This window comes from Ovis aries, chromosome 10 (genome assembly GCF_016772045.2).
Source record: "Ovis aries strain OAR_USU_Benz2616 breed Rambouillet chromosome 10, ARS-UI_Ramb_v3.0, whole genome shotgun sequence".
In the NCBI taxonomy this organism is placed as follows: Eukaryota; Metazoa; Chordata; class Mammalia; order Artiodactyla; family Bovidae; genus Ovis; species Ovis aries.
Genome location: NC_056063.1, coordinates 21,668,327 through 21,686,779, shown reverse-complemented (window position 1 = coordinate 21,686,779; position 18,453 = coordinate 21,668,327). Strand labels below are relative to the sequence as shown.

The following is an 18,453-nucleotide window of genomic DNA, read 5'->3' as shown; positions in this document are numbered from 1 at the left end:
ATTTTCCAGGCAAGAATACTGAAGTGGGTTGCCATTTCCTTCTCCAGGGGACCTTCCCAACCCAGGGAATGAACTCAGGTCTCCTGCATTGTAAGCAGACACTTTTACCATCTGAGCCACCAGGGAAGTGATACTCAGAAGAGTTAGTCGTCTGGCTCACTTGATGCAGATGACAGATGGCTGACTCACTTGGAATTCCTTTCTCACGCTGGTGTACACAGCCTGGGGTGGCAGAAATGGATAACCAGGACAGGGCTGTGAAAGTCCATCGTTACCAGAGCTGGGAGCCAGGCCTCAGTCCTTGCCATCTACTTAGTGATTGGTCTCCTGTACCTGAGATGGGGAGGAACCACTGGTTATATTCCCTGAAGCCTCAAAATCTTGCACTGGGGGTTTGGAGGCTTGCATGTTGGGACGGAGGACAGAGCTCTTGTGGCTGCCTATTAACCAGCTCCCTGTATGCCATTGATGGAGTCCTCTGGACCCTAGGTCAGTGAGATCTTTGTCATCTTTTGCTGCAGATCACGGGGATGACCTGCGCCTCCTGTGTTCACAACATAGAGTCCAAACTCAGGAGGACAGAAGGCATCACCTATGCCTCTGTGGCTCTTGCCACCAGCAAAGCCCATGTGAAGTTTGATCCTGAAATTATTGGTCCGCGGGATATTGTCAAACTTATCGAGGTAAGTCATTCATCCAAAAAATTTTGCACCCACCTTTTTAAAAACTGATTTATAATCATCATATAAAAAATGAGCAAAATGTAGCTAATTTTAAAAAAGAGAGAAAATCAGCTAGTATAATATATTGATAAAATCTTCAGATTTTCCCATGGAAATAAGGTGACTTATTTTAAAACTATAAGGGTTTAGTAAGTATCAGATAATCTGAGATTGAAATCAGTGAAGGGGGCTTCCCAGGTGGCTCATTGGCCAAGAATCCACCTGCTAATGCAGGGTTGCAAAAGGTGTGTGTTTGATCCCTGGGTGGGGAAGATCCCCTGGAGAAGGAAAAGGCAACCCACTCCAGTATTCTTGCCTGGGAAATCCCATGGACAGAGGAGCCTGACAGGCAACAGTCCATGGGATCTCAAAAGAGTCGGACACGACTTAACAACTAAACAACAGGAAAAAGGAAAAGATATTATTGTTTTAATTTCAAGTAGTCCCTGAGAAACAGCAGCATCACCAGGATTCCTGGTACATGATGTTAAGTCAACTAATTGTGAGAGTCCCCTGGTAGTCCAGGGGTTCGGACGCTGTGCTTTCACTGAGGAGGGCCTGGCTGGGTTTGATCCCTGGCTAGGAACTAAGATTCCACAAGCCATGCAACACAGCCAAAAAAAAAAAAAAAAAAAAATGACTAATAGTAATTTTTAATATTATTTACATCTGTGCCAAGTATCTGCAGACGAAAGGACTGTTGGTGTTGGGAAGAGTTTCCCTGCATTTGGGCCTTCTTTGCAGCAGGAGAGTTCAGTCATTTCTCCTTTGGGAAATCGGTCAACGCAGTTTCATAAACCTCCACTCCATTCCTTCCTCACTTTGTCCATAGACATTCCATATCCTCTCCCAGCTCTGTGCTGTATCAGAGCGTCAGTGGTGATCTGGCTGGGCCGAGACAGTCAAAACTGAACCAGATGAACTCGTAACTCGTAATGGTGAAGTTTAGCAGGGACTGTGGCTTATGAAATGAAACATTTCAGAGCAGGCTTTGAGTTGTGTTAAATTTTCCTTTGTGTGTGTGTGTGTAAGAGAGGTGTTGTCTGTTGTCTGGCCTAGCAGAGCTCTTTGATATGCAAATACTGTTACTGCTGTTGATATAGTACCTTAATCTTAGAGGTAGATAACTCAGCTCCTTTATCAGATGAGGAACAGAGATCCCCCAGAGAGGTTCAGGGACATAGATCTCCCACACCCAGCTAAAGGTTGCAAGACCTGGGACTCAAACCCAGATCTCCCAGCTCCAAGCTCAGTGGGCATCCAGCTTCTGCCATGCCGCAGGTCTTACGGAACAGTGATGATAAGGCACTGGTGAGGGAGAGAAGTTGACGGATGCAGTAATGATGGGGAGTGTCCAGGTGGAGCTTGGAGCATATCTCCAGTACCCTTCCTGTTTCTTTTTATTTGTTTTAAAAGATAATTTATTTGGCAGCGCTGGGTGGTAGTGGTGGCACGTGGGATCCCTTTTTTAGCTGCAGCATGTGTAATCTTAGCTGTAGCATGTGGGATCTAGTTCCCTGAGCAGGGATTGAACCCAGGCCCTCTGCTTGGGGAGCTAGGAGTTTTAGCCACTGGACCACCAGGGAAGGTCTCCCCCACTTCCTGTTTAGAACACCCTGCTGGCCTCTACCCAGCTCACTGTAGCTCCCTCCTTGTTCTTACTTGGGGAAGACTGCCAGTGTCTGGCCCCCATTCCTGCATCTCTGGGGCATCATTTCCTGATGTAACTAGGCCGGCCTTAGTTGTGAAAGATTTGTCTTTAGATGGCCTTACATGCTGTTTCTCCAACTGTACAAATTATTGTGTACAATCCCAACATCAGAGTCCCCGGGGCCCCTCTTTCTATTGTGCTGGCTGACAGGACATTTCCTGACAGCTTTTTCTGTGTAATTTCATAAAGGGAATCAGAAATCTAGTGATCAGATCAAATAAGGCAGAGAAGGGTGGAGGAGAGAAGTGAGGCAGCCAAAGAACTGGGCGAGATAATCCCTGAAAAAACCACAGAGGCTGTTGGAGCCACAGTCTGCTCAGCGGGAGGGCCTGTGCTGAGGGGTGGGGGCCCTGTGACTGGATCCGATGATGCTGTGGCTTTGGTTGGGGGTTTGACCTCTGACCTTCAGTTTCATCCTGCAGAGAGCAGTGGCCACTGACCAACTCCCCAGCTGATACTGGGGAGTCTTTCACCCTCACAAATCCCAAGCTTGTAACTCGGCATCCGTCAGCTTGGGGCAGGCTCAGTCACCTCCCAGCGTCCGCTGCCTTTGCCGACGGAGCAGGCGTCCCTGTGGACAGCATCTGTAGGGAGATGTGGGGACAGAAGTCATGAGTCCTCAGAGCAGTTGTAGGTTAACCTCATTTCCAAAGATGTAAAGGGCTTTCCCCCGATGCCTGTTTTAACCAAGTGCCTTCTTTCTTGTTTCCTCCTTTTGATAACAAGGAAATTGGCTTCCGTGCCTCCCTGGCCCAGAGGATCCCCAACGCTCATCACTTGGACCACAAGGTGGAAATAAAGCAGTAGGTAGAACAGAAAAGATAAACCGTAGCTCTGCCTATGGGGCCAGTTCTCCCCGGACTCCACCTGCCTGATTCTGTGCTAATTGGGTACCCTGTCGCCCCCCTCAACTGCCCCCCATCCCACCACCACCACCTACAGCAACTTCTGCTGAATTAATCTCCTTTACCTCGTAATGTTAACCCTTTCAACAATACTGTCCCACGGTACCTTCTGCTATTACAGAAATGCTGTATGTCTGCATTGCCCAGTATGAAATGCAGCCACTGTGACTCAGGAAATAAGTTTTTAATTCGACTTCACTTTAATTTCAATTTAAACAGCTACCTATGGCTGATGGCTAACGTGAGTTTTGAGGAAAGAACAGTAGTGGTCATAGTCTGAGGATGGTCAGCCTCTTTGGGGCTGAACTCTCAGCTTTTTCTGGGCCTTGGTTGCCTCAGCTGTAGGTTGGAGGTACCGCTTCGGCTACGGGCAGACCAGGGCTACGTCTAAACATTCCTGGAGCATCCTTGCAGGGAGGTTTAGACCTTTGTTGTCCCCTCAGATGGCCAATGTAGGGAGCGAGCACTGCTTTCACTGTAGCCCTTGGTGGTCTGTCCCAGACACGGGGCAGAGGCAAGTCTCAAACCGAGTCCTCGGGGGGGGCCCAGCCTGGAAGCCAGGGGGCAAGTGGAGCCTGACATGTCTGTGTTGCTGCATTGCTTTCCAGGTGGAAGAACTCTTTCCTGTGCAGCCTGGTGTTTGGCATCCCCGTCATGGGTTTAATGATCTATATGTTGATACCCAGCCATGAGCCTCAGTCCTCGGTCCTGGACCACAACGTCGTCCCAGGACTGTCCATCCTGAATCTCATCTTCTTTATCTTGTGCACCTTTGTCCAGGTGCGTATCGGGGGCTGGCGGGAGGCACACCTGCGCGGCATGCCTGCGTGTGGCCGGCAGGTGCTGGCCGCTTAGCATGCTGTCCATTGCTCCAAGTGCCTCTTCACTGCCTATTTCCCCATCACCCAGCCCGTTGCTGATTTTTTCTATCTTATGGCTGACACTAAGGGCCTAACATAGGGAACAAGAAAGGACCTGGCTTCATGGACAGTTCACAGATGACCAGACTCCCCTGGAACAGCAGTCCTTTCGAGGCAAGGCTTGGTAATCCAGTGTAGCGTGTTTGCTTTTTTCCGACTGAATTTGCCCTTAGAAGCAGCAGCTGGACCACCCTGGAGCTCTTGCTGCTCTTCTATATCTTGTCTTGAATGACCGAGATGCGGTCCCAGGGAATCATAATTTAAAAGGCACAGCCCTTGTGTTATGTCTACCTTGGGGACCACATTCAGGAACTAGCTGTGTTTCTGGTGGGAGACATGCCTTCCATTTATTTTGGAATATAAAATAAAACTCCTGACTTAATATTAGGCTTAATACTAGAATATTAGAATTAATTCATATTAATTGGGACTGTCTGGAGGCAAGTATCTGTAGGCTGAATTTGTTTGTTTTTTTTTAACAGATCTTCATCTGTATAGGAAAAATACATATTTACATACATATATGTCTGTGTGTGTATGTATTCACTACTACAGATATAGGCCTTTTTTACAGCTGAAATAGACTTATACTAGACCCACTGATGGAGAAGGCAGTGGCACCCCACTCCAGCACTCTTGCCTGGAAAATCCCATGGGTGGAGGAGCCTGGTGGGCTGCAGTCCATGGGGTCACTAAGGGTCGGACACGACTGAAGTGACTTAGCAGCAGACCTACTGATCTATAACTGGCTTTGTCACTCAACCACGTACTGTGTACGTCTCTCCCATCAGCGGTCTCTTCAGGGGCCGCATAGCACTGTGCCCAGTATGAACGCACCGTGATCTCTTTCACCTTCTTCACCATCCATGGACATTTACATGGTTGAGTCCTCCGGGTCTTAAAGGTCTCCCATGAGCATATCCACTCCTGTGGCCAGAAGTCCTCTGAGTGAGGAAGTACATTTCATACGTGTCAGTTATGGAGGGCAAAGGGATGTCCGCGGCATGGGTGAGCCCAGAGTATTTGCAGGCCCGAGGGCCCCCGTCACGACTGTCACTCTCCCCCACCGCCTTCCAGTTCCTCGGCGGCTGGTACTTCTATGTCCAGGCCTACAAATCTCTGAGACACGGGATGGCCAACATGGACGTGCTCATCGTGCTGGCCACGAGCATCGCCTACGTCTACTCCCTCGTCATCCTGGTGGTGGCCGTGGCCGAGAAGGCCGAGAGGAGCCCCGTGACCTTCTTTGACACGCCCCCCATGCTCTTCGTCTTCATCGCCCTGGGGCGGTGGCTGGAACACGTGGTGAAGGTAACTGCAGCCTCAGATTAAAGGCAGAGCTCTTTCCTCAGTAGCACAAACCTCAGTTCATCTGAGCACCGTGGTTAGAATTACTCATGATACGCCGTCAAGGGCACGACTCGAAGAAACGTGAAACCTACATATAATTAGGTCCCCCGGCTGCTAATCTCCAAACCAGTCGCTACTTCTAAAATCCCAGCTAATCTGGTTAATTATTAAAAGCCTTTGTTCAGGCGCCACGTGCACTGGAAAGAACTCTGGCTTTCGGGTCAGAGGTCGCATCGTCTCTTGGTAAATAACCGAGCATGTGGCTTCCTGGATTAGATATCCACATTCCCACCTCAGGGTCATGCCGTTCTTACCACCATTGTTCCAGATGTCAGTGTGTCCTATAAGAGAGTGGAAGGCGGGTCCTAAAAAAGTTAGAGTGAACCTAAAAGAAAACCGTCAGTGGGCAGATGGGTATTGTTTCTTCCACCTGAAATGTAATTCGCAGGACTTGGTGGCCCCAGGGTAGTGACAGCACAGCTCTGTCCCCGGGCGAGGGGTGACACCCATCCTGAAAGCCTGCAGATGTGTGGAGGGGCTGCCAAGGGGCCGCCTCTCCTTGCAGGGTCTTCTCTAACACCAGCCTTGTGAGTGGTAGCCTGGGTTTGCACAGGTCGGCTTACTCTCGCTCACACTTCACATTCTGGTTGTTTCTTAGAGCAAAACCTCAGAAGCGCTTGCCAGACTCATGTCTCTGCAAGCCACGGAAGCCACCGTCGTGACCCTTGGTGAAGACAACGTGATCATCAGGTAATCATCCCTGTCAGAAGTCCTTGATCAATTCATAGCAGCGTGCGTGCTGCACAGCACACACCCATGGTGTATAGGACGTGACACACGACCTTGCAAGGGCCGGCGCAGCCACGACCGAAGGATCCCTCCTGTAAGCCCACTTCAGCAGGCAGAGCGTTTACATACTAAGATGAGGTTCAAGGGGGTGCATGTGTGCCAGACGCCAAGTGAGAGGTGCAGGCAGTGTGTCTGGAACTTAGAAGGAGAAGGCTGCTGCTGCTGCTAAGTCACTTCAGTCATGTCCGACTCTGTGCGACCCCATAGATGGCAGCCCACCAGGCTCCCCCGTCCCTGGGATTCTCCAGTCAAGAACACTGGAGTGGGTTGCCGTTTCCTTCTCCAGTGCATTAAAGTGAAAAGTGAAAGTAAAGTCACTCAGTCGTGCCCGACTCTTAGTGACCCCATGGACTGCAGCCCACCAGGCTCCTTTGTCCATGGGATTTTCCAGGCAAGAGTACTGGAGTGGGTTGCCATTGCCTTCTCCAAAGGAGAAGGCTAGTGGTGGTCAAACAGAGCTTCCCAGGATATGGTGCATGAGCTGGGTCTGCCTCGCAAGATTTGGAAGATTTAGACAGGCTGAGAGATATGAGTTCAGCTTGATACTGAGGTAGGAGTTTAACTAGCCCAGGAATAAAAAAGGGAGGAGTGTCTTTCTTCTTTAGAAGGTTAACTGCTAAGTCACTTCAGTCGTGTCCAACTCTTTGTGACCCTATGGACTCTAGCCCACCAAGCTCCTCTGTCCATGGGGTTCTCCAGGCTAGAATACTGGAGTCGGTTGCCATGCCCTCCTCCAGGGGATCTTCCCGACCCAGGGATCAAACTAGGGGTCGAACCTGTGTCTCTTACATCTCCTGCATTAGTAGACAGGTTCTTTATCAGTAGCACCACCCGGGAAGCCCTATGTATAAGATTGGCAGATATTAAAAACAATAATGATTATTGTCATTATTGGACTTATATAGCATTTACTATTTGCCAGATGCTATACTAACATGTTTGTGTTTAACCAAAAGAGAAAAAAAAAAAGCCCCTTATGAGGAAGGAACTCCTAGTACTCTTATTGTACAGATGTGGACACTGAGGTTCAGAGAGGCTAAGCAACTGGCCCAGGGTCACACAGGTGTTAAGTAGTGGAATTGGGACAGAACCTACACTGTTCGTTCCAGAGCCCACGTTCTTTACAGTTGCATATACTGACTCTTGGGCTCCCCTGGTGGCACAGTGGTAAAGAATCTGCTTGCCAATGCAGGAGATGCGGGTTCGATCCCCGGGCCTGCAAAATCTCCTGGAGGGGGAAATGGCAAGCAGCTCCAGTATTCTTGCAGAATTCCTTGGATGGAGGAGCCTGGCGGGCTATAGTCCATGGGGTTACCAAGAGTCAGACATGACTGAGCAGCTAAGCACACACACACGCACAAACTGACTCTAAATCATGTTTCATAACATGGGCGTTTTTACAGAATAAGGCTTCTGCATATCTCCGGTCAGTCTCATTTTAACAGTTAGTTCTCGGCCTTCTTTGCATCCCGGAAACCGCTCTGGTCCCACCACTGTCCCCTTTAGCCTGTGGCCTCGCTTCTGGCTTCAGGGAGACACAGCACTTCTTCTGCTGGCTGCCTCCAGCTCCTGTCTGGTTTCCTCGTCTTGCAGTCTCTCAGCCCCCTCCAGTCTTCCTTATTCCTCCACCGGTTGCTGAAGTCGCTTTTGCCAGAGACATCAAATCATGTCCATGAACCAAATCCCACCGTTACTCTCATTTAATGCTCATGTCGGCCTCTCACCAGCATTTCCCCTCCTTTTAAAACTGTCCCTTAAAACTTTGTCTTTTTCTTTTTTTTATTAAGCTGTCGCTTACCTTCACTGAAGAACATAAATCCCAAGTGTGGGGTGTGATGGATTTTATACATAGTTGCAACAACATCCACAACATCCGCATATTCAGTGCCGTGGGGTGGGTGTCCCCTCCTGTGGGCGCTTCCGCCTGCTCAGCCTCTTAAGATGGGGCGTCCCAGGTCTCTTTTCTAGCCATGCTCCTGCGGAAGCTCTTACCATTTCCGACTTTCAATTCTGTCTGTATTTTGACAGCTTCCCGGTTTGACCTCTAATCTCAGCTCAAATCCAGTTTCTCACCCCTATTGTCTGACTCAGTGGACACGAGTTTGAGTAAGCTCCCGGAGTTAGTGATGGACAGGGAGGCCTGGCATGCTGCAGTCCATGGGGTCGCAAAGAGTCAGACACGACTGAGCAACTGGACTGAACTGAACTCTTCGGACTGGCCACATCTGTGTGGAGGTCAGGCAAGCATCTCTGGCTTACCATGTGAGACCAGAGACCTCATCTCTCCTTTCCTGTTTCCCTTCTGTAGCTGCTTTCTCATAGGCATCTCTTTCTCATTAAACGCCTTCTCATCTACCCAGCTTCTCAACCTGCAACTGAGAGCTCATGCTTGCTTTTCTTAGGTGTTCAGCGCATCCACACGTCTTTCTAACACCTTGTGCCCCAAAGCTCCTGAGTCTCACTTCCCTCCACCTTCAGCCCAGGCCATCTTTCACTTGAGAGGCTGCCACAGCCTGACTCCTCTCTCAGCTTCTGTTGTTGCCCCTACAGCCCATTCTCATGCAGCAGCCAGAGACGTGACTTGAAAATGTGAACCGGTGTCACTTTCCCACTAAAAACCTTATGCCCAAAGCCCACACTTTGCTCTGCAAGACCCAACATGGTCCGGGTTCTGTGTGCTTCACTTAAACCCCTCCAGTCCTGCCTGCAGCCTTCCTGTTTTCTCAAAGGCCCCTTCCATCCTTCCGTAGGGCTTTGCGTTAGCCGTTCTTTTTCTCCTAAATTTTCTTTTCTTTACCAGGCCTTAGTTGCTGCACACAGGTTCTAAAGTTGCAGCGTGTGAACTCTTAGTTGTGGTATGTGGGATCTAGTTCCCTGACCAGGGATCGAACCCAGCCCCCCTGCATGGGGACGGTGGAGTCTTAGCCACTGGACCACAGGAAGTCCCTCTCCCTTGAGTTTTCTTTCCTTATAAGTTGGGTCCTCTTGTCATCCAGCTGAAATGTCATCTTCAAATGAGACCTGTCCCCTTCCCTCCTCCTCCTCCACCACAGAAAACAGCCCTCCAGTCACCTTGCTGTCAGCATAGCACTTGTTTAAGTCTTCAACTATCTTGCTGGTCTGTTTGCTCCACAGAATTGACTTCATGAGGGTTGGGACTTGGCTGTCCTTCTCACCGCTGTCTCCCTAGCTCTAGGACAGTGCCTGGCACCCAGCAGCTGCACAGCATTGACTCAGGCTGTACACAGTAGGGAAAATGACGACCACTGCTCGGAGTAAAGCTGGCAGAGTGTCCAGAACCCGACCTGGGTGACATGCCAGGGGGCAGGCTTCCCGCGGGGCCCCGAGTGTAACCTGAGCGGCTTCTGTTGCAGGGAGGAGCAGGTGCCCATGGAGCTGGTGCAACGAGGTGACATCATCAAGGTGGTCCCCGGGGGCAAGTTTCCCGTGGACGGGAAAGTCCTAGAAGGCAACACTATGGCCGACGAGTCCCTCATCACAGGTGTGGACTCGGTCCCTTTGGGTGGGCGTCAGTGCCCTGCCTGGGCCCTGGGGACACCGATCGGGCTCCTCACGTAACGTTGGTCCCCTCCCCACCTCTAGGAGAGGCCATGCCCGTCACCAAGAAGCCCGGAAGCATGGTAATCGCCGGGTCCATGAACGCCCATGGCTCTGTGCTCATCACTGCCACCCACGTGGGCAATGATACCACCTTGGCCCAGATTGTGAAGCTAGTGGAAGAGGCCCAGATGTCCAAGGTACTGAAGGAATTTTAAAAGCAGTATAACTTCAGTTCCCTGCTTTTAGAAATTATTCCAAGAGTCCCACAGAATCAGGCAGATTTTATTGAGTTAGAGAGACTGACTAATAACTATAGTTAATGAGGGAGCTAGGAATCCCAGCCCTTGTCCACCCATGGCCGGTATATTTCTTCAGAGATTGTAACTTCCCACGATCTTGGTGTTTTATTTCCCTAGGCACCCATTCAGCAACTGGCTGACCGGTTTAGTGGATATTTTGTCCCATTTATCATCATCATTTCAACTGTGACGTTGGTGGTATGGATTGTAATCGGTTTTATCGATTTTGGTGTTGTTCAGAAATACTTTCCTGTAAGTTGAATGTTGTGGGCAGTGTGGTTGCTGTGTTTTAAATAATCAATTGCCATTAATAGTGTTTTTTCATGTCTTAGATTCATTGAGCTTTAATTCTCCATTACAACTTATTTGTTTGCTTCACTTATTGGTAGCACAACCTCGGCCAGGGTGGGACAATCAATCAATCACTCGACTCCTGCAGGTTTTTTTTTTGTAATTCACTAAAGACACTTTTTACTTTCTGATAATTTCCAACACCGTTGGCTCTCAATTGTAATGCTTAAAGCATTTGCATTTTTGCACTGTTGGCCATTTTTGAGGTTGTGAAACACGCATCATAGAAGACAGGTCACATCAGTCACGATTTCAATTATCGTTTTTGTTGTTCAATCGCTCAGTCGTGTCTGACTCTTTGCAACCCCGTGGACTATAGCATGCCAGGCTTCCCTGTCCTTTACCATCTCCCAGAGTTTTCATGCAGTTTCAATAGCATGATAATATTCTTTAACCATTTTTAAGAAAAATATATTTTTGGCTGGCTGTGTCCATATAAATCTAACCTTGCAGCTTCCCGAGTAATGCTAATAGCTTTTTGATAATTATTAGGCATTATATATGAAACAATGGAATATACATTTTTGAGTTTAAAAAGTGGAAGAATACTGTCTTCGGAAATACAATTTTATCAAATTTCAAAAAGTTACAAAAAGTTTCTGCTTCAAGGACTTCCCTGGCAGTCCAGTGGTTAAGACTTGCACTGCAGGGGATGTGGCTTCCCCTCTGGTCAGGGAACTGAGGTCTTGTATGCTGCATGGTGCCGCCAAAAAAACACACCTTTTTCTGCTTTGGAAATGACTGTGTACATGTGTGATTCCCAATCGGGGGTGATTTTGGTTGACAGTGTCTGAAGGTGTTTTTGGTTGTCGTGACTAAGGTAGGGGGGCTACTGGCATTTAATAAATAGAGGCCAGGAGTGCAGCTGAACACCCAGCAGTTCACAGGACAGGCCCCCACAACAAAGAATTATTTGGCCCCAAATGTCAGTGGTGCTGAATTTGAGAAACCTTGATAGACAGAAAAAGCTGATGGCCCACTGGGAATAGCATTTGATAACTGCCCAGTGAGTGGAACAACACTTTCCCTTATTTTTAAAAATATCTCAGACTTAGCCCAGTCTAATGCATATTTTGCCTTAGAGCCATAAAATAAGAAACTGTAAATACAGAATGAATATTAAAAAACCATTTTTTTCTATAGAGGCATATCATATATTCTCGGGTGCATGTCATTCACTTAGCTGTCATTTCGTCCCTCACATTTCCTTGCTTAAGATGAAAGATGTCCAAGTTAGATACTTTCTGACATCTAAGGAGATTTCTATGCTTAGAAGAGAACCCTGTGACTGTATTCCTAGAACTTCTTGCCAGTGGTTATTATGGCACGTGACCACCAGAAATTCTGGTTTTGTGGGAGAGCATCTCGTTGGCACATGCCTGTGGGAAACTCAGTCCTGAACAAGTTGGAATGGGTGGCTTCCTGCTGATCCCTGCCTTTCTGTCTTACTTTTGCTTCTTTTGTTTTTATTTGCGATATCAGGGAGGATGCTGGCACCAGAGGTACTATATGTTCCTTTAAGACATTGTTGTTACTCTGCTCTGTGAAAATCGTTTGTAGGGACAGGGTTCATGTTCCCCCTCCAGAAGTGCACCCCACCTCCCTCAAAATGCGAGGTGTGATTTTGACAAGAATCCCTGGCTTTAAAGAAGCACCCATCTTTACCTCTAAAACATCACACGATGGGTTAAACACCATGCCCTTCTACCTAAATCAAACTGTTTCTGTGAAAATTGAATGACCCTTACTAATGTATCTTATTTTAGAATCCCACCTTTCAAAGACTAGATCGAAGCTGAAGAGATGGTGGTCTGTATCCTCCATTTAGAAAACAGACATTTCACTGTAATTAAGTGACTCCAGCATCTCTCAGTTGTTTACCAGAGCCACTAGCCATTTTGAAAGATAAGCTGAGATCACTCAAGATGTTAGATTACAGATAATCATACCGACGTGTGTCACCAGGTAACTGGGAAGGAGACCTGTATTTTTTTTTTTGGTTTGGGATTTATAATGGAAACGGTAAAAAATAGAAGAAAATAAAGATGGCTCCAAACCCCTATGCTTTGGTGAACATCTTTGCAGGATTGTTGAAGGGCTGTGTAGAGATGTAGGCAGATAATTTTGCACTAATTAACACATGTCATTTTGTGCTTGTTTTTTTGTCAGCAATGTAACTGATATCGTTCCATGTGAATAAGTATATGTGTACATCATCATTTTAACATCCACATAATATTCCATTATGCAAGCTATACATACAATTTAACCAATCCCCTATTGATTGTTCCCAGTTTTTTGCCTTTATGAACAAACGCTATGAGAAATATCTTCATATCTGTTCCCACGTGTTTATTACCTTAGAGTCAATTCTCTGGAAATCTATAATGTTTTAAAGCTTTATAATAATAATAAAAGAATAATGATAATATAATAGTTATAAAAGAATAATGATAATGTAATAGTTATAATTTCTCAGAAGCTTCTCTATGTCAGGAGCGGTCTTATGTACATTTATATTTATATGTATTTATATGTGGTGGTAGTCGATAAGTTGTGTCCGACTCTTGTGGCCCCATGGACTGTATATTATCTCCTTTAATCTTTACAAAAACCCGGGAGATGGGCATTATCATCTCCGTTTTGAGGGAGCTGAGACACACCGTCAGGGCCATGACGTGGACCTACATGGTCCAGTTGTAGACTCTGTGTTCTTGCCCTGTTGGGGATTTGTGTGTAATTCTCTCCTCTCATAGTGCCTTTCCCTGAAGATCAGGTTGGGAAGGTGGGATGTGGAGCAGTAACATGAGCCGTGCAGTAGCGTGTCCTGAGCCAGGCACCATCCAACCATCTCAGATCCCCTGACTGCACTGGGATGTTCTTTGTTATTTTTTTAATGAATTTTCATTGGAAGATAGTTGATTTACAGTGTTGTGCTAGTTTCTACTTCACAGCAAAGTGAGTCAGTTACACGTACATATATCCACTCTTTTTTAGATACTGTTCCCATAGAGGTCATGACAGAGTGAGACGTGCTTTTGTGATCAGAGTTCTGTGTGATGCCTCGTCTGACTCTCACCCTGCCTCCGTCTCTCCCCTCTCGTCAGGCCCCCAGCAAGGGCATCTCCCAGGCCGAGGTGGTCCTGCGGTTCGCGTTCCAGACGTCCATCACGGTGCTCTGCATCGCCTGCCCCTGCTCGCTGGGCCTGGCCACGCCCACGGCCGTCATGGTGGGCACCGGGGTGGCCGCCCAGAACGGCATCCTCATCAAGGGCGGCAAGCCCCTGGAGATGGCCCACAAGGTTGGCTCCCCCGCTCCCTTCGAGGTCTCGGGTGGGGTGATTGTGTAGCTGTACAATGGCGCAATTTTTTTTTTCATTAGTCCTAGTGAAAAGAGTACTTGTTTAAATTTCATATTCAAATTTGAGTTTGAAAATGAGAAAAACCTGAAAGAGGGCTCGTTAAGCCCTGCTGATTAAGTAAAACAGAAGCCACGATTCACTGGGGATGACGTAGGAACCACAGCAGTTCACAGTTAAAGGACTGAATGCTGTATAAATAATCTCAGTGACAGCACGGAGGTGGGGGCTGGTTGTGTCCATTTTATAGCTGAGGAAAGTGCAGCGGGGGCCCGGGGGCCTTGCCAGGGGGCCTGCAGCTCAGACATGCAGAGCCAGACTCAGGGCCAGGTGGTCGGGCTCCGGGGAAGGTCCCAGGACCTTGGGGTGGAGAAGCGGGTGGCGATATCTATGAGCAATCTCCCTTCAGCCAGCAACCCCAGCCTTCCGTCCTCCCTTTATTTCTTCGCTATCTGTTGAGTGCTTACCGTGTGGATCCCGTGCTGGGCCCCAGCTCTGAAGGACCTTACAGTCTAGTGAGACAGACAGACCTGGGGCAGGTAAACTGCAGGTGCCATGTAGAGTGTGAGCTGCTGTGAGGACGGTGTGAGAGGCCTGACCGTAGACTTGTGTGTGTTCGATGGGACGGGGGTTGATGCAGGTGGACCGGGAAGGTCTGGGACCTGCCGGTTGGCAGCACTGGAAGGGGGTCCGGCCACGGGACCAGCACATGGAAGGGACTCGGAGGTCGCGATGCCCGGTCCCAGACCCCATAGATCGGGAGACCGTGACTGTTTCCCCGTCATTGTGTCCCCGGTGTCTTGCCCAGAGCCCGACACGTGGAGATCACCCCACAGATATTTTCTGAATAAATAAATGAGGACAGTCATGGAGTGAGAGACGGACAGGAGAGGAAGGGAGGAAGGAGGCGGAGAGAGGGGCCTTGAAGAGCCTTGAAGGTTTATTTAGTCCAGGATCCACAGCTTACCCAAAAAACGGGGTGAAGTGGGGTCAAGCACCTGCATAATCGCAGGCTGGGAAGATCCTCCCGGCGGCCTAGTTGGGGCTGGAATAAAAGCCGGCCAGAATGGTTGAGGGAAGACCCGTTAACGGTGATGAAGTCAGAAACAAGAAGGGGAGTCTGTTGTTTGCTAAATGGGGGCAACCGAGCCTGCAGGATACAGTCTGAGCACAGCAAGGGCCGACCTTGTCCAGGCTCCGGGGACTGGTGGACTTGGCCATCTAAGCGCAGTAGCCGAGTATGGCCAAGCCCAGACCCGCAGAGACCAGTGCAAGGCTGCTGTTGACCGAGGGGGACGGGCCCTCAGGCTGGCTCTGTGGTTACTTGTAAGTAAGGCCAGGGAACACTCCCTTCCTTTCTTGAACGTGGAGCTGGAGAACGCTGTTCTCCGTAGGCTTTTGCACTGACACAGGCCAGAGAAAACAGTGCTTAGCCCGGCAAACAGGGTGGACAGGGAGAAGGGCAGGCCCCCAGGGTCGGCCTCCTGACGTGACACCAGGAGAGGTCTGCACGGTGTTACTGTCTGGGGAGGGTACCATACCGCCTCCTGTTACATCAGAGTGAGAGCTCCTGTGGAGTTTTTGAGAACTGAGCAGAGAGGGAGCTAAGTTTTTTGCAGCAGGAGAGGTTAACCCTTGGGATGGGCATAGAGGATTCTGTTATGGGATGTGAAGGAGTGTTGTTACCTGCTCGGGGTGGGTCGGGTGAAGTTCTGTCTTGAGCTTGTGAGGGCTCTGAGAGCCCCATCTGTGTTTGGTCACTGAGGTGGGGTTGTTTCTGGCAGATAAAGACCGTGATGTTCGACAAAACCGGCACCATTACCCACGGGGTCCCCAAAGTCTCGAGGGTCCTCCTGCTCGTGGACCTGGCCACGCTGCCGCTGCGGAAGGTGCTCGCTGTGGTGGGGACCGCGGAGGCCAGCAGCGAGCACCCCCTGGGCGTGGCAGTGACCAGATACTGTAAAGAGGTAGGTGCATTGGACGTTGCTGGGCCCTCGCTCCCCCCAGCTCCCCACTCCCACCAGCTGCCCCGAAAGACTCGCAGCTCCTTCCTCCACACACGCCTTTTCTCCTCGCCACCCTTGGCCCCCCGAGCCGGCTGCTTCTGGCAGGGGGCCTTGGCATGTGTGCTTAAAGAGACTGGCTCAGATGGTAAAGAATCTGCCTGCGATGCAAGAGATGCAGGTTTAATCCTTGGGTCGGGAAGATCCCCTGGAGAAGGGAATGGCAACCCACTGCACTAGTCTTGCCTGGAGAATCCCATGGACAGAGGAGCCTGGTGGGCTACTGTCCCTGGGGTTGCAAAGGGTTGGACCGACTGAGTGACTCACACTTTCACTTTGGTGTGTGTGGCCTGGAAACGGCTGGGCAGTCCCCCTTGGAGCAGGTGGGGGTGCAGCTCACAGCGGCAGGTCCCCTCTCACGTTTCCAGATGAGGACAAAGCAGCTCAGCGTGCAGGGTCATACATTAGGCATTCCCTGAGCATCCGAGCTCGGGACAGTAAGAATTAATAAGATGCGAACTCTGCCTGCTGGGAGCTGAGGGTCGAGTGAGGAAGACAGACACACGGATTCAGTCCTTTATGAGCATTTCGTGCAAAGGGATACAAACATGGATGGGCTGTTGGGGCGAGGGCAGGAGAAGTCCGCTCCACAGGGGACGCCTGGGATGGAGGTGAAGCAGCAGAAGTGACCAGAGGCCTGTGGGTTGTTGGCAGAGTCAGTGGTGAGCCATCACCCTTGACTCTCCAGACAAAAGGGCCAGGTGAGCGTTCTCTGTTTTCAGTCTGAACATGGAGGCCCCAGGGATGTGCTGGAATATCACCCTAAACAACGTGTAAACTGTCTGGACGGTACAATCACCAGTAAATGTCATGGGTGACATGGATGCCTTGAGGAAAATCTGACAACTCTTAACGGACAGGGAGTCTTCCAGAATGCTCATGTTGTGTTGCGTCCTTTGTGTGGGGCTCGGCTGTTTCCCCTCTCAACCTCCTGATGTTTCAGGAAAGATTCAGCTCACCCCAGGCATCCCTTCTGTTCTGTTAGCCGAATAAGCCCAGGTCCTTTCTCCTGCCGTGTTGCCCCTTTCCCCCAGGGTCTGTACATGGACAGTTATCTCAGAAGAGTTAGTTACCACTTACCTATTCTGTAGTTTTATGAAATTATTTTCAGCATAAAAATAAAATCTTCCCCTCCTCTGGCACCTTCAGCCCTGCTGCCCCCAGCCTTTACTTGAAAGTGTTTGATGTGCACGGCCTTTGTCCTTTCTGGACCACATCCTGTCCAGCATGCCCAGGCATCCAGACTCTAGGAGAGAATGTCGCTCAGTTGTGTCTAACTCTTTGCGATTCCATGGACTGCAGCATGCCAGGGAAGCTCCATCACCAACTCCTGGAGCTTGCTCAAACTCATGTCCATTGAGTCAGTGATGCCATCCAGCCATCTCATCCTCTGTCATCCCCTTCTTATCCTGCCTTCAGTCTTTCCCAGCATCAGGCTCTTCCAGTGAGCCGGCTCTTCACATCAGGTGGCCAGAGTTGAGGCTGTTTTAAGCATCTGTGTCAGATGAGAGAAAAAGAGCTGCTGGCTCGAGTCCCTCTCTCTCCCTTTCCGGGAAGTTCTCCCACCGTCCCTCCCTTAATTCCCAGCAGCGGCTGCTCTCCCCGCTGCCCTCACCCCACCCCTGTCCTGCCTCCCTCTCAACTCACCCCTGTTCTCTGCTTCCTCTCCCCGTGCTCCCCAGGAACTTGGCACGGAGACCCTGGGGTGCTGCATGGATTTCCAGGCGGTGCCCGGCTGTGGAATCAGCTGCAAAGTCAGCAGCGTGGAGAGCATCCTTGCCCAGGGCGAGCGCCTGCAGGGCCCACCAACTGCTCACCAGAACAGAGTCGGCAGCGAGCCCTCAGAAACAGGTATCCTTGGCCTCGGTCTCCACCGCTCCGTCTGCCGGGGGCTGGGTCCAACCACCGAGGGCGCCAAGCCAGGCTCACCCCGAGGTTCCTGCTTGTGAGAGGGTTGACTAGGGGCTGGTGTGCTGCCCGTCTGCCTCCCAGGGCAGCCTGCAGCTTCTCTCATGTCCTCTGATGTGGCTCGATGCTAATGGCAGACAGAAGTGGCGTATGACTTAAAATTCACAGTTTGCTTTCTGTCGTTGTTCAGTCGCTTAGTCGTGTCCAACTCTGCCACCCCATGGACTGCAGCATGCCAGCTTCCCTGTCCTTCACTATCTCCCTGAGCTTGCTCAGACTCATGTCCATTGAGTCAGTGATGCCATCCAACCATCTCATCCTCTGTCGTCCCCTTCTCCTCCTGCCCTCAACCTTTCCCAGCATCAGGGTCTTTGCCAAGGAGTCGGAGTTTGCTTACCTGCCCCCTAATCTTGAGTCTCCTCTTTCTTATCCCAGGCCAGTCCTGCTTCTCGTCA

The 18,453-nt window shown here is 49.8% G+C and overlaps 1 protein-coding gene across 6 annotated transcripts in view; it reads left to right on the top strand.

Moving 5' to 3' along the window:
- ATP7B (ATPase copper transporting beta) overlaps nucleotides 1-18,453 on the top strand; it is a 76,282-nt gene that overhangs the window by 49,832 nt on the left and 7,997 nt on the right. For 4 of the 6 annotated variants that reach the window (XM_060394019.1, XM_042254610.2, XM_042254611.2 and 1 more), the window contains 11 exon segments: nucleotides 522-683; nucleotides 3,160-3,236; nucleotides 3,947-4,118; nucleotides 5,336-5,569; nucleotides 6,267-6,358; nucleotides 9,832-9,959; nucleotides 10,061-10,215; nucleotides 10,435-10,569; nucleotides 13,776-13,970; nucleotides 15,812-15,994; nucleotides 17,773-17,941. In XM_060394019.1, the coding sequence (XP_060250002.1) occupies nucleotides 522-683; nucleotides 3,160-3,236; nucleotides 3,947-4,118; nucleotides 5,336-5,569; nucleotides 6,267-6,358; nucleotides 9,832-9,959; nucleotides 10,061-10,215; nucleotides 10,435-10,569; nucleotides 13,776-13,970; nucleotides 15,812-15,994; nucleotides 17,773-17,941 (1,702 nt within the window). 6 annotated transcript variants of the gene reach the window in all.